Consider the following 14,893-nt stretch of genomic DNA (forward strand, 5'->3'; position numbering starts at 1 on the left):
GCGGGCCAGCTAAAATGATTGGTCGTGCTTTTTACAGCGCTACGGCTTCCACAGATTACATTTTTTTTAATGGATTTTTTTGTCAAAGAATTTAAGATATTCATTGCTATCGGGATGTTAAGAGCATTCCATGGAATATAATAAAAAGTGTACCTAAAGGCGGTTTCTCAAACTTACCTACCCCACCTTTAATAATTATGAACTGTAAATATGTTACCAGACTGATTTGACATCAGTTAAGTTTTAGAAGTGTACAGTAAAACAACAAAATACTTTTCATTGTCCTCTTCTGATGTCATCCTGTAAATATGAAAACCATTGTGTCTGGAAATTGTGCTAGACTGTTTTGTATTGTACTGTTTTATAAAAATGAAGCACACTCTTTATAAAGCATGCTTAATGTCTGCCATGGTGATGTCTTTGCCCTGTCCCATTTTTATAGCAGTCATCACGCAACACCGACATATAAACATACACCTGTGACCCCGTCACTGTGAAATAGTGTTGCAAATTTGTATTTTATTTCCAGGAGTTCTTCATATTTAAATGTATTAATCAAATGGATGGATGTCCCATGTACATGCCACATTAAGATACACTTTCATGATTCACTCAAGTTAGTGATGTTTGTATAAATACTGCATAGACATTATGAGAAGAGTTATTATTGTTCATTTTCTATGCATTCATCATAACAAAAATTACAAAAATAAAACACATTTTTGTGAGCACATACAAATAGTGTTGCATTCTTGGTTTTATGTGTTTATGGATCCAGACTGTTCGTTTAGCGTATAAGTTGAATGTATTGCAATCAGTGTAACTTATAAAACTGAACTAAGCCCAGTGGGTGAAGTTAGTTTACAGTGTACTGATGTTCTGACTGGTAAAAGGTCACTAAAAAACTAATTAAAACGTATACACTTCAGCAAACATTGATGAGGAAGTAGAGTAAAAGAGGAAGATGCTCTACCCCCAGTGCCCTTATTTATATGTATCTAAATCTGTTCCAATGATATCATTTTTAAAGTGCATCCACCCAAATGTGTTTTGATTATTGTTTCTTACCTTACATGTTTACTTAAACTGTACTGAATGATGAGTCCCGCTGAGATCCAAGTCCAATATGCAACTTGTGATGTTAAAACTTGACTTAAAAATGACTACCAAGTAGACCTCATGGTCTAGTTGCATTCAAATATATGACAACACAAAGTCTCCTTCAGTCACAACGAAAGTCCGAGCACATGATTCATACATCACGATCATCAGTCAGCGACAGCTCGTGCCCTGTGGGTGGGGGTATTGCCACCATATGAACAGACCTCTAAGAAATATTTCACCAACTGAAGATGACACTATTAACTTTGTGTTGCTTTTTAATGACCACCATCTTATGAGACCAGGGGATCTAAATCAGGCCAAGAAAGGCCCCTCAAGGATTCACACATGATCCGCCCTCTTGGTGCTTGACACTTTAGCACCTTCCGACACCCGAATATGACTCATCTTAACATATTGCTTTTTCCCAACACCTCTAGCCTGTGGTTTTTGCACCTCTGATGCCTCGGGTGTCACTTATATCATCGCTTTCTTGTTGTCGTGATCCAAAATCAAGCCTTCTCGGAATATTTATGTCCAATATGCATATTTATGCATATTATATGATGTGGGGTCTTAATTGTATCATATCCCTACATTGAAGAATCTGTTATGATTCTCAACTCATTTATTTAAGTTTCTTTTAATGGAAAAAGGTAATATTCTAACAGCAAAAAATAAGAGATCATTTTGTTAATCACTTAAAATGTGTGAAAAAAGGTGCTAAATGTCTGAACATGATTCTTCTCAAAGCTGCACTTTTTGTAGATAAGAGACCATGAGTTGTTGCTTATGGCCACAGCTTTGTTTAGTTAGAAGAAACCATTTATGATGATTCACTTAATGATATACTCAATTATTGATGTGCATTACACTGCAGTTTTTTATTTAAATGTTACTCTCTGGTGAAGATTTCAAGAAACTCCCATCCTAGCTAGACATTTAGCCAAACTACATTAAATTTGATCAGGAAATTATTAAATTCTTCTTCTCTTTCACTGGAAATCACTGTGATTCCATTTTATTTTTGTAATCCTAAGTAAAACATCTGTAACTCCCCCCCTCTTTGTTAAGAGTTAACTGTTGTCTTCTATGCTGAGAAGGTTCAACTCTCTGAAGAGGAATTATCATGTGTCACCAACATTTCAGATGAACCACAGAGAGATGTGTCATCAACACGCATTAGAGACACATCAGAGTTTAAAATGTCATTATTACGATGGATTCATAATGTATTTCATTTACTTTGAGTAGATAGTCTCTCTTATTTGGTTTAGAGGGGAAATGTCAGAATGCACTTTAACAGACATAATCTCTACTTATCTATAAAGCTAGCTCCAGATATACATGGGAACATTGATGGGAAATTGAAATGATGTCACTAAGTGTGTGTGTGTATAAAAGGCTTGTGCCTGTGGGTAGTAATCACACCTTATGTGTTACCATGGTGTTGAACGTTGGTGGTCGAAATGGGATTGTAGTGGTTAGCAGATGCAGAACAAACTATAAACCTGAGAATAAAGCTTGCACATATTTCAAGACATGATCTGCTTGAAGATCAGTTGATATGCTGCATGCAATACATTTAGTCCTTTTAAATACACTGGATGATAATGAAACCAAATAAATCCCTCTTACTCTGATGTATTTCATATCAGCTGCTGATGAACCCCATATTTATAAATGTCTCTTTATGACTTACAGTTAGTTTTGCCATAATGACTTAAATGTCATGCAATTAATCTCGATTTGCAACTTAGACCCATCACACACTGTTTAGTTTTGGTTTCTGAACTCAGTCATTAGTTTCACAAGGTTCAGTGGTGACTGGTGAGGTGCAGTGAATTATCTGCCACATTAACGTGATGGTGAGGTTGCAACATTTGAATGAAAGAAATCTTGTAGAGAAGAAGTAAAACAGGTAAGTAAAGGATTTGTATCCATCAAAACTTGATTTATTTTTGTAGTTCATGGCCACTAAATGCAAAGATCCCTGGCCTCTTATAACTGAAAACGGGCCCAGACTTCTGAGTTTTGGTTAAAAAACATAAAGATAAACTGAGCAGCCTTTTAACATTGACAACAAAGATCAGCCAAATGCAGATTTAATTGCAAAAGGGCACTTACCATTTTCATGTTTTAACATGAATGTCTCATCTTGCATACCAGTAGTAGTAATGAACAGGAACAACACTGGATCACTGCCATGTCTTCATATTATAAGTCTGTTTAATAAGAAACATAATGCTCAGGGCTTCTGCTCTGGGCCCTTAGGGAGTCTGAGGTGCCAAGAGGGATTTCAACTATATTTATATCAACTTCAAGTTAACAGGATTTTAGCTTTCTTGGACTGGGATCTTACCCTAACAAAAGCATAATAATGCAGCATGGCCTACCCAGCAAGGACACAGCCTTTTTCAACTTCTATAGTCTTATGTGAAAGAACAACACAAGAGATATTATAGAAATATTTTAGAAATGTAGCCTATAACACGTCAATTCAAATTCTACAAGTTTTACATATGTTAAGTGGGACCACCTTTGACCAAGCCTATAGATAAAAGTAATCTTTCCCTGGTCCTCGCTTTAAAAAATACTGGCTTTTGGTAATCACAGAAAGCAGAGATTTGAACCACTATTAAGACGAAAGCAGTCACACCAACCTTTATTTGGCAAGCTTTGTTTTGGTAAAGTAACATTTATATAAAAACAAAAAAAGACAATGCGTATATTCAAATTATTTTAAAGAATCCTTCCGGATTACCATTTTATCACCAGCTATTTTAAAGCTATTGGGTATACAAACACACAGGTGGCTGTTTGATTCCCTACTCTACTCTTCACTGTAAACTTGTTTGAACACAAAATATACAGTATGATATCATATTCTTGAATACATAAAGGAAAATAAAAACTGAAACGCACTTTGCCGATATGGCGCTGGGTCAGGTGAACCCTTACAATTAAAGATGAAGACAACAACATTCTGATGAAATTAGCCTCGGCTAACACTTCCTGCTCCTCAGCTCACAGGCTCCTAACTGGGATTGCAGCACAATAAACGGTTTNAAAGTCACTTTTGGTAGAAACATTTTTTTCACTATTTTTACCCACGCCCTATGGGCACCCTAACTTTGATTGGCTCTCAAGGCAATTCCCAGAGGATTTGGCTGTGGATAAATCGGGAGGTGTTACTAGACACCTATAGGAACATATGGTAAAAAAAGCTATTGGTAATAAATTATTTCACGATATGGCTAAAAAAATACCTAACTTTCCCTAACTATTTGCCGATATGGCGCTGGGTCAGGTGAACCCTTACAATTAAAGATGGCGACAACAACATTCTGATGAAATTAGCCTCGGCTAACACTTCCTGCTCCTCAGCTCACAGGCTCCTAACTGGGATTAGAGCACAATAAACGGTTTTAAAAGATTTTCAAACATATAAAGTAGAAGACCAACATGTACAGTTTGGCCCTCTTCGGTAAGTATATACAGTATCTCACTTTGACTTAATTACAATAACATTTTCAAGAAGTAAAGATGCGTGTTCCTAGCTGTTAGCATTGTGAAGTGTATGCTAGCTGCTTTTTAGGAGTTAAACTAAAGGAGTTAAGCTAAAAACACGACACCTTCATTCGCTGAACTCTAAATGAGGTAGAAGCTAAGAGTTATAAAAACATACTAAATGCAACAGTTAAATATAAATAATTTAAGGGAATTAAAACAGTAGTTTGAGGGTACCTGTTTGAACATTTAGCACTCATGGTGTGTTTACCAAGACTACCTTCTCAGACTAACATCAACAACTTGTACCACCTTAAGTTAATTATAATGCCTGTAAAGGTACATCAATTGGCCTTGTAACATAGAAAATTACACTTTTAAATATGAGGTGTGGAAGAAAGACATTTGAATGATAAAATGTTAAACATGGAGCTGTTTTTATCATATCACGACTGTTTTAAATATCCAAAACACTCAATAATTTATTATTTTATTTTTCATTCCACATCCATGTACCGGTATCCCTCTATTTTCATGCAATATTATCAGCTCTATTTGATCAAATCATTGTTGTTACTTCCACCCCTCAGATTGTAGCTACCACCTCCAATTTTTTAAAACATGATAAGAAATGTTTAATAGTCCTGGTCTTAAACACAACTGTTATATATTTCTAAAACACTTAGTAGTCAGCTGCTCTCTCGTGCCTACACTCCAGAATTTCTCTGTGTTTGTCTCTGAGCGAGCAGCAATTTCGCCATCAGTGCTGTCAGGCAAAGAGCGAGAAAACAGCTGTAGCCCCGGTGTGTTGCTGACTCACAAAGAAACAGCCATAAGCGAGCCATAAGCTACAGTCTGTGTTACCTAAAGCAATAGCTTTACGGTTGGTCTCTGGACTATATATTTTCAACAAGCCTTCAGTCTCCCTGAGGCTGCAGAGCACTGAGGAGTTAGCCTCTGTATGAAGACAAAACTTCTATGTCCTTTTCTGTTGGGGAAAGCAAGTGAAATGGGGATTTAAACATTAAATGTTGGGTTATGGAGGAAGGGAGGAGAGCTTTTCTGACATTATTAACAATCGGGTTTGTAAAAAAACAATGTAGACTTCAATATTTAGTTGTTTTTAAGCTTTTAATGTTGTATACATATTTAACACAATGTCATCCCCAAGCTTATTGGAATATTAGAAGATTCAAACACACTTTATGTAGGAAGGTGACTACTTCTTCCCACACAGGAAACCCAAAGAAATGCCTCATCACCCTTCACTGTTTCCACTTTGAGGGAGTTGGCAAATGAAACCATGTGATGTCCTTTTTTTTCAAGTCAATGGATGTGTCTTTTTAAAATCAAAATAAATGTGCATTGTAAGATCTTTCAATTGTTAAAAAGGAAATGATTGTTTGTGCAGCTTGGATTGGTTGGATCGTTTTTAGTCTAGTCGAGTGAGCTGTAATATTTATAACACACAATTCGACATCTTGTAAACTTTGTCATTAGAGCGCTCGCAGAGAAAAGCTGAAGTAGCTTCAGAGCTCTATTTTTGTGATGCGTTGTTTGAACTTATACCTGAATGGAATCTATTTGAACACCTACTTACATTTTCTGCCGTAATGTTCTTAATGTGGCTGTAGTGTGTTACTTTGTAACAGTTCTTCTTTGAATGCATTATGCACTATTTATTAACAAAAATAAAGCTCTTAAATTACAGTCAGCAGGAAAATTTGACTGTAAATAAAGCGAAATTTAAGAATTTAGTTTCTCAGTCAATATGTAGAGTGGACAAACCTTTGTGTTTTTGGATAGAGAAGTTCCGATGGAATTTATTTTACTTATCGATACCTGGACTTTAAAAACTGAAATATATATATGATATATTTTAACAGCTGTATACTACTAATCCTATATGGCTGTGATCATTGTTGTAAAGCATTGCTCAGGTTAAAGCTTTGTAAAACATTTACAAAAACATACACAAAAAACAAATGCCAAACAACTGAATATTTTTCACACTCATCTCTGGTGAGAGTTGAATAAGCACAGTAGAGAAGAGGGCAGTGAGTTTAGCCATATTAGCTGATAAATGATAAGATAACATTATATCGTTTACTGAATGGACTCTCATACTCCACCAATAGCAGATCCAGCATTCTAGGCTGTAACCGAGGAATACGGGTGTCAGTATCGGAGCAACTCTAGGAATCGATTGTCAATCGGACATGTATTGTCTGGTTGGAGAGTAGTTTCTATCCCCTCTGGAGGTGATTTTGCCAGGTTGAGATGGCCAAGACCGGGACAACACCCCAGGGTCCTGCTGCTCCTCATCCTCATCTGAAGCAACTTTGGTAGGAATTGGCCTCAGGAGGGGAGCTCCAGGACGGGATGAGGGCAGGAGATCTTGAGAGAGGAGAAGGGGAGATAGGAAACCAGAACCCGTAGTACTGGACGCGTTCAAATATGAATAGCCTCTCATGGCATGGAGGGCATAAGCAGGGATGAAGAGAGGGTGAGGTGGTTGGTGTCTGGGCATCACAGGGTCTCTGCCACCCCAGTAATAGTCCCTCTGAAGGGCCTGGTGGTGTGTGTGCAGGTGGGGGTTTGGGTGAGCAGTGTAGGCTGCAGAGGGGACCAGGCCAAAGCGCAGTTTGATGGCCATTAATTCAGCACTAAGTCTGGTGTTTTCTTCTTTCATGGACAGGAGATGAGTCTCCAGCACATAGTCGTTCATCCTTCTCTTCTCCCGAGACCGCTTGGCTGCGTCGTTGTTCTTCTTTCGTTTCTCCCAGTAGAGGTCATCCTTCTTCTCGTCAGGTATGAACTCTCTTTTGCGACGAGCTCCCTTATGAAGCAATCCCTCTGTCACTTGTGAAATATGACCATCTCGGCCTCCATGTAAGAGTGACGACAGGGTGTCCATGCTAGATGCAAAAGGGAGTAACAACCAACCTGAAATCAAAAGGAAAGTTGTGAGTCTTCTGTGGGAGGTTGAGTAATACAGGTACTTCCGTCTTGTATAATAGTAACCTTATCTGATTTGCTTTTACCTCTTCTTATCTTGGTTTGCCTTCGATGAAAGCACCGTAGTATTTCTGAATGTGGTGACGGCTGAAGTCTGAGAGACTGGAGACACGTGATATCCACAGCTGTCTTTAAAAGGGGAAAAAAGGGTCATGATGAACAATGAGTCATGTTGAAAAATATTCCTTATGACGGCAACATTTCAACTACTGTATCTGATGGTTTTGAATGTAAACATGTAATTGGATTGTGTTGAGATAGAATAAGTCGAAACAGGGGTGATTTGAGCCCACACGTCTTCCGTCGCAGACTGAACATCCACATGCCAGGCCAATACATTTTTTAAAATCTTTTCTGTGCCTGTATGTCAAAAGGACAATTTTAGCAAGAAACCGCCAATGTGTAGAAAGTTAGCATGAGGTTGTGTTTTCTCTCAGAAAACCTGCAGAACCTACAACAGCCCACTCAGTTGCGCCTACTCTCTCTAGCACCTCCAGCATTCAAACCTCCCACCTTCCTAACCTCACCTCACATCACCTTCTACCTGTCTAGACCACACGAAAGAATGTGATGCAGACTGAGAAAATGTGTTTGATTATCAATATTCTCGTAAACATGTAGGTGTTTCTGCTGCAACATGCATAGTTAAATATGTCAAACAGAGGCTAATGTACTAATCTGCACCACAGGTTGTTGAGAGCTCACTATGCAGGTTAAGTTCATTCCAAAATATACTTAGAATTATGCAGAAACCTTGTCACTTTGCAAAGTAAATTTGTTTGTGTCATTTTTTGATATTCCAGATAGCATTTTGAGTATTGATATTGAACCTAGCATATGATTCAGTTGAGTGAAGTGGGGATACTTGAGCTTGTCTTATAGAAATGATATACAGGTTGTCATCAAGACTTTTCTGTAGTTGAGTTTGAGTCTAACAGTCTTTGTGTTTCTCACTTTATCCACCCAGTCACCACTTTCCCCTACTCCATCTCTTTTATCTACTTGCCTCTCCATACTCTTCTAAACTGTGGGTAGAAAAATCAGTCGGTAAAGGTTTGCCCGCAATGTCACATACGGCAGAACGTAAAAATCGAACTGGAAGACATTATTGAATAACGGGTCTGAGAGGAATGCATGAAGCTTCTAATACAATCTCTTTCATTTGCGTGGGTTTGTGGCTGGTTTCATGGGAAGCTGTGCACGAAAGATGAGCATTGTGTTGAAAACCACAGCCAGCCCCCTGTGTGCTTGCAATAAGCAGAAACTCACACTGACCCACACACACTTTACACTTACACACATGCCTTTTACCTCATTGATGTTCTCCTCAAACCTTGTTCTTAGTCTAACAACGGATAAAGTTAATTTCTAATCAGACATCATGCTGCACTCTATTGCAGCTACATGCGTCACCTCAGAAAGGAACTGTGAAATAAACTGTCACTCATGATTTCACACATGAGGAACCAAATCTCAAACTATAACCTCACAGTCTATTACCTCAAACATTATCATGCAGTGTCCTTTTTCTAAGTAATTTCTCACTTGTAGTTAGTTATGTGATTCACACTCAGTAACTTCTCAGCATATTCAAAGGCCTTAAAGTCAAATGTTGAAGTGCCAGTCGGTCTGCTAAAAGCATCAAAACAAAAGTTTCAAAGAGGCCATGCAGCCCCTGCGGTGGTTAGAACACACATCAGGTTAAAAATATTCAAGCATATGCCCAGCAAGAGCGAGGACCCGAAGCCCGAATGTGTTTGTCTGAGTGACATGTACACCTGCATATGCGTGACACAAAGACTTAGCGTTGTATGATGTGCTAGAAAACCCAAAAAAGCAACAGCAGGAAGAGAGAAAACAATAATCACACAGGGAGACAGACAGAGAGAGAAAGAAAAAAAGAGTGGGTTCCTGAATGAAATCTCTCTTGAGGCTCGGTCTGCTTTCTACTCTGCTCAACATGTGCACCTGTTTCTTATTGACTAATTATAGCCCGCCTGCTTTTCAGTAAGGAACTCTCAAACTTCTTCTTTTTGAGTCTATCCGTTTTCTCATACCTAACCATCTGCTGTTGTGCAGCTACTGTTAAAACAACTACCTTTTAGGAGAAGGAATTTGGTCATTTTGTGGCCTTCCCTCTTCTATGTTCATGTCTATTGTTAACTGCCATTGTGGAAGTTAAAGTACATCGGATGCTCTCTTGAGGGAATAACGTTTTTTCACATAGTTATTGACTAGAATGTTCGGTTAAACGCATCAATTCATTTAAGGGCATTGCTATTAATTCATAATTCAAACTTTGTCCTGCGCTCTTCATATATAGTAAATGGAAGGCAACATTGAAATATAACGTTTACTTTTGAAACTGATGGAAAAATACCTGTAATGTATTTACGGCATCATAAAAAGAGGAAACAAGTGTTTGTATGAAGACAATGTGGTCCTAAACCATCGTGTATTAATGCATGGTTGAACAGTTCACCATCGTTTAAAATATATTTAGCACTTTATTGAGTTCAAGATTCTGCTTTTAACCAATTATCCTAATTTTTTCATCAACATACTGTACTGTAGGAGGCTGATGTATACTTTGTTTTCTTTTAAATCATCAGTCTGACATGTAAAGCTCTATACCAGCTTGTCTATATAAAGGGTTGTGGAATTTCAAAAAGACCGAACTCCTTGAAATAGTCAAATAACTTTTGTAGCTTTTATTCGGTAAAGTACAAGAGCTGTTGTATCTCTGAGTTTGGAAAATGGCGGTTGCAGCATCTATAACGGTTATGAAAAATGAAACGCTGCTTCTCATGCGGTCTTTGCAGCCGACCATAATGTGAGACTTCGAACATTGGGTTATGCAACCAGGACCAAAATATCCTGTAAGAAACGTTTGTGACTTATGTGATACTTCTGCACAGATATTAACCCCAATAAGGCCCAACAACCAAAAACGTAAAATGTTCACTCATGTTGTGTGTTGGACATCGATGTTATGAACGGTATATTCTATAATAATTATCATTATCATCAAATTGGGATCAACATGCCTGTCACACATGGTCAGCTTTACTCTGACATCATTCTACTTTTCATCACTCGATAATACGGTGTACACTTTACACGACAAACTTTTGTGTTAGGAGCTTCTTCTGGTATCCTCAAAATGAACGTTGATTTCTTTTAAGATAATCTCAGATCATTTTTCAGTTGTAAATACATTTTAATCACTATTTTAATAGTTGAGTAACTTTTAAGGTAATTCTTCATGCAAATGAGAATACTTAATGTCCTGCTTTTCTCTGTTTTATGTCATTAAACTAAATATCTTTGAGTTTTAGGCTGATGAAACAAGACATCTAAGATATTATGCTGGACCTTGAGTAACTCATATTGACTTTTTTGACTATTTATAGATCAAATATCAAGAGTATAATCAATTGATTAACAATAGTTAGTTGCAGCTCTGCTAAACAACCCTTACCAGATAACAAGATAACATTTTGACCTTCGGTTTCCTTTTAATCCATCAAGATTGTTATGTTTCCTATATATTTTGAATGTTCAGTACTCCACCCAGTTCGTAATTTTATAAAAACATAATCAATATGTTACCTCCTTGTAATGTATCTTGATATTTACAAGGTAGAAACACTTCCTCTTCCTCAAACAATCATAAACATTTCCTGTTAACCTACTCTTTATTAATTGATTTTGATATTCAATACAAATATGAAATGTGAGAAGCTTCACTTATATTTGAAACAGTTTTAATGGTTATAAAAGTTTTCAAATTCTAACGCCAATTCTAACACCACTTTCAACGCGTGAGACCAGCTGCACAAGAGACTGATGAACACATGTGTGAAAAACATTCATCATCAAGTCACTGATACCTAAAATATCCCCTCTCTTGAATACATTAACTGACACACATTGTCCAAAATCCCTTTTGGTTTGAAAATAAACTCAAGATATTACCTTTTAGCTGCTTTGTGCAGAAAGTCCTCTGTCCGCAGAGGAGCCAACGACCTAATGCAGAATTATCTCCCTCTCACCCGGTGCTAATACCCAACTTAACGCAGTGAACTGTCCTTTGAGACTGCGTCGTGAGATGGATGTTCCTAAACAGGGGGGCTCGTAAACGCTTGTCGCTTTTTCGGTCCTACCCTCTCCTCTTCTTAGCCTTCTCTCAGTCTTTGTGTTGTTTTCCTGTCTTTAACTCTGATTGTCCACCTCTGCTGTCACATGAAAAGTGTCTGACTGGCCCCCTTGATCTTGATAGAGTCGTGGTGTCAGTGGCGTGCCCACACAGGGGTCTCACATTTGCTGAAACTGTCAGTTTAACACCTACATATATTGTGTATTGTATTATTAAATTACTCGAGTATACAAACTAAGTAATATACCATTATTTCATGAAGTAAACACATGCATTTTGTTTTCTTTGAATACAGTAGTTGCATTATAATGTGGTGTTTACAAGTAGAAGCAGCAGCAGTAGTAGTAGTATTAAAAGTAGAAGCAGTAGTTTTAGTAGGAGAATTAAAAGTAGAAGCAGCAGCAGTAGTAGTACAAAAAGAGTAAAGCCTATCTGAAATGAGTAAAGTGTAAGAACTGATATTTGTTGTGATAAGTTGTGTATGTGTTAAATAAATCTTTGCCACCTCAGATGAACAAAAAAGAGAAGTGTTTGTCTGTTATCAGTTAAGACGTCGGTGGTGTTGGGATAACTTGTCTGAATACTTAAATCCTCACTGATCTGAAGACAATGCAGGAAAAACAAAAATTCCCTTTGCAATTACAACATACTGCTGTCGTTACATTTTACTTTAACCCCCATTTTTACTTGTAGACAGTGTCACATGAAGACAAGTTAGATGTTTGCTTCCTGTTATGTGCTGAAGCCGTTTCAATTTAGAAAAAGAAAGCACCACCAGGGTTTAATGTGAACATGCTTTATTGTTGTTGTAGGGCACAGAGGTCGCAGTCTGATCTGTACGACTACAAAGAGATAATCAAACTCTCGTATGTTGCCCTGACACCTGTATGTGTTCAGTCTTATTTTGATTCAAAATGCCCCTTTCCGTCTGAGGGATGTATGTACAGTGACTGTGACAAAGTTATCTTGTAAAAAACAGAAAGTATATTACATCATTGTTCAAATTCAACTCCATTTTACATTAAACAAAGTGTATTCCTGAACTATGACCCAGAATAGATTATTGTCTTTGAAAACAGCAAAATGTGACATTAATGTGGTGTTTAAAAGTTTCAAAATCGCACAATAAAGTCTTTTAAAATCTTCCTGACATTCCTTGAGTCATGTTGCAAAGCTTATAGGACAGCAAAAACATGTTAAGGAGATTTTGTTTGCAATAACAAGTTCAATGTTATTTACAAATGATTTTGCACAAACCCTATAAAATGTTCTTTTTTAAAGACTCAAGTGACTTTCCCAAAAAGGATGACTATACCTTTCTAGTAGGGTGATAACAAAAAATCCTAATCATCATCAGATAAAATATATTTTGTTCCAACTCACCTTTTTTTGTTTGTATAAAATCCTTGCAAATCTTATATATAAAAAAAGGTATAAATACAAATATATATACTCATACATACGTGAGATGGGCAGAAAGGTCGTCCTGTTTGTGTTAACAAAAACCACGTATTTTTTAAATAATGTGTTGTAGCGCCATCTGCTGGTAGTTTCAGGAACATGTCCTTACAGAATATGACCTGAAAACCGGGAGGAATTAAATTAAACAAACACTACAACTAAACCTATAAGAACAGAAATAAGCAAATAATTCGAATGTTTTTACACAACTTTATGTAAAAACTTATAAGATCTGTTCATAATAATGCAGGCTTTCTCCGCTGTTTTGTTTTAGAGTGACAGGTCAAGAGAGAAGACTTTTCAAGATGGAATACAACTTTTAGTTTTTCCTTTACATACCAATATTGCTTTATGCATCTATATGGATATAGGCCTACATTTAAAAAGGCTGCAGGAATAACAGATATTATTTTTATGTTGGAGCATCACGCTATTTATTTGTTTTGACTTTGGAATTCATTTAAGCGTTTTTAAAGGACCTATACTGATCTTAAAGTATTCCTAACAATATTTCCTCAAGAAACATTTTCAAGAGAGGTGTTTTTTATTTGTAAGTGCTTTAAAAAAAAAAAAGAAGGTTTGTACGCTTTAGGACATTTTCTTATTGATTTCTTAAAATAAAGGTAGATATGAGCAGATGCAATTGAGGGAGGGTCTCGTGATGCTGGAGGTCTACAGATAAACGGTTTGATTTTCCGCAAAATCAAATTTTGCTGGGAAATCACGCAGTGGGGATAAAGGGGAATACCAAGCCAACAACAACCTAGTTTCGTTGGCTTTGTCAGCCTGTTTTTTTCACCGCAGATATAAACCGTAAAAAATCACATCATTCAATCTTAACCCCTAATCAACCCCATGTCTTGCTACAAAAACTGGAATGACTTTTGTTAGATTCTATTATTTTAAAGGCGCATTAAAAAGTGAAAACTTAAAATCTATTTTGGGTTTTTGACAGGGCTGTTTCATTCTTACAATACAACAGTCAGAACAAACACATTTGACTTGCAGTAAATTCGAATTTGAGACACGGATTTGATATTCTCTGCAGACTATATTTTGATAAATATGCACACTGTAATTTGCATGTTCTTCTCATAATGGCAAAAATAAAACATCGAATGGCCAGTTGCATTGAGGCTTGTTAAAATTAGCAGATGTAAAGCATGTTTTGCATCCATTGGCCTCTAAATAAACGGTAATAAGCGCACTGACAGTCGTATAGCGTCAATCAGGACTGAAATGCATCCTGTCTGCTGAAGCGGCCCTTGAATCCCCCCAGCTGAGTGTCTGCCTCCACACCGAGACCCTGGCCTTGTCTCTCCTGGATGTAGAGAGGCAGGCCGGGGTAGACACCCGGCGGTGGCAGGTATGAAGACCGCCACGGCAGCAGGAAATTATTGCACACTGCCGATGGATTCATGTGGGGCAGCAGCCAGGATCGAGGTGACCGGATGGAGGCATGGTGGAGGGGGTTAGGTGGGGGCAGAAAGGCTCGGGGGGCAGACGCATCGGTGGATTTGTGGATGTCGTCGCTGGAGGAAACCTGTCGCTGAGCATCCATCTCTGCCTCTGGAGAGAAGACACGGGGCCCTGAGAGGGGGGAGAAGCCTTGTGAGAAGAGGGAACTGTGTGGATTGAAACCAC

At 37.6% G+C, this 14,893-nt stretch overlaps 1 protein-coding gene across 1 annotated transcript; it reads right to left on the reverse strand.

Annotated features, from left to right (window-relative positions):
- Nucleotides 1-6,795: 6,795 nt before the first annotated feature.
- Nucleotides 6,796-11,692, reverse strand: LOC104950712 (uncharacterized). Its single transcript, XM_010777267.1, has 3 exons — nt 11,608-11,692; nt 7,656-7,758; nt 6,796-7,557 (listed from the first exon to the last, which is right to left on the reverse strand). The coding sequence occupies exon 3, from the start codon at nt 7,526-7,528 to the stop codon at nt 6,821-6,823; it is 708 nt and encodes a 235-aa protein (XP_010775569.1). The 5' UTR covers nt 7,529-7,557; nt 7,656-7,758; nt 11,608-11,692; the 3' UTR covers nt 6,796-6,820.
- Between the last annotated feature and the right edge of the window lie 3,201 nt (nt 11,693-14,893).

This window comes from Notothenia coriiceps, unplaced genomic scaffold (genome assembly GCF_000735185.1).
Source record: "Notothenia coriiceps isolate Sejong01 unplaced genomic scaffold, NC01 NC01_scaffold00017902, whole genome shotgun sequence".
NCBI lineage: Eukaryota > Metazoa > Chordata > Actinopteri > Perciformes > Nototheniidae > Notothenia > Notothenia coriiceps.

Bases quoted from the DNA above. Each gene is read 5' to 3' on its own strand.
- LOC104950712 (XM_010777267.1), bottom strand. From the start codon at position 7,528: ATGGACACCCTGTCGTCACTCTTACATGGAGGCCGAGATGGTCATATT.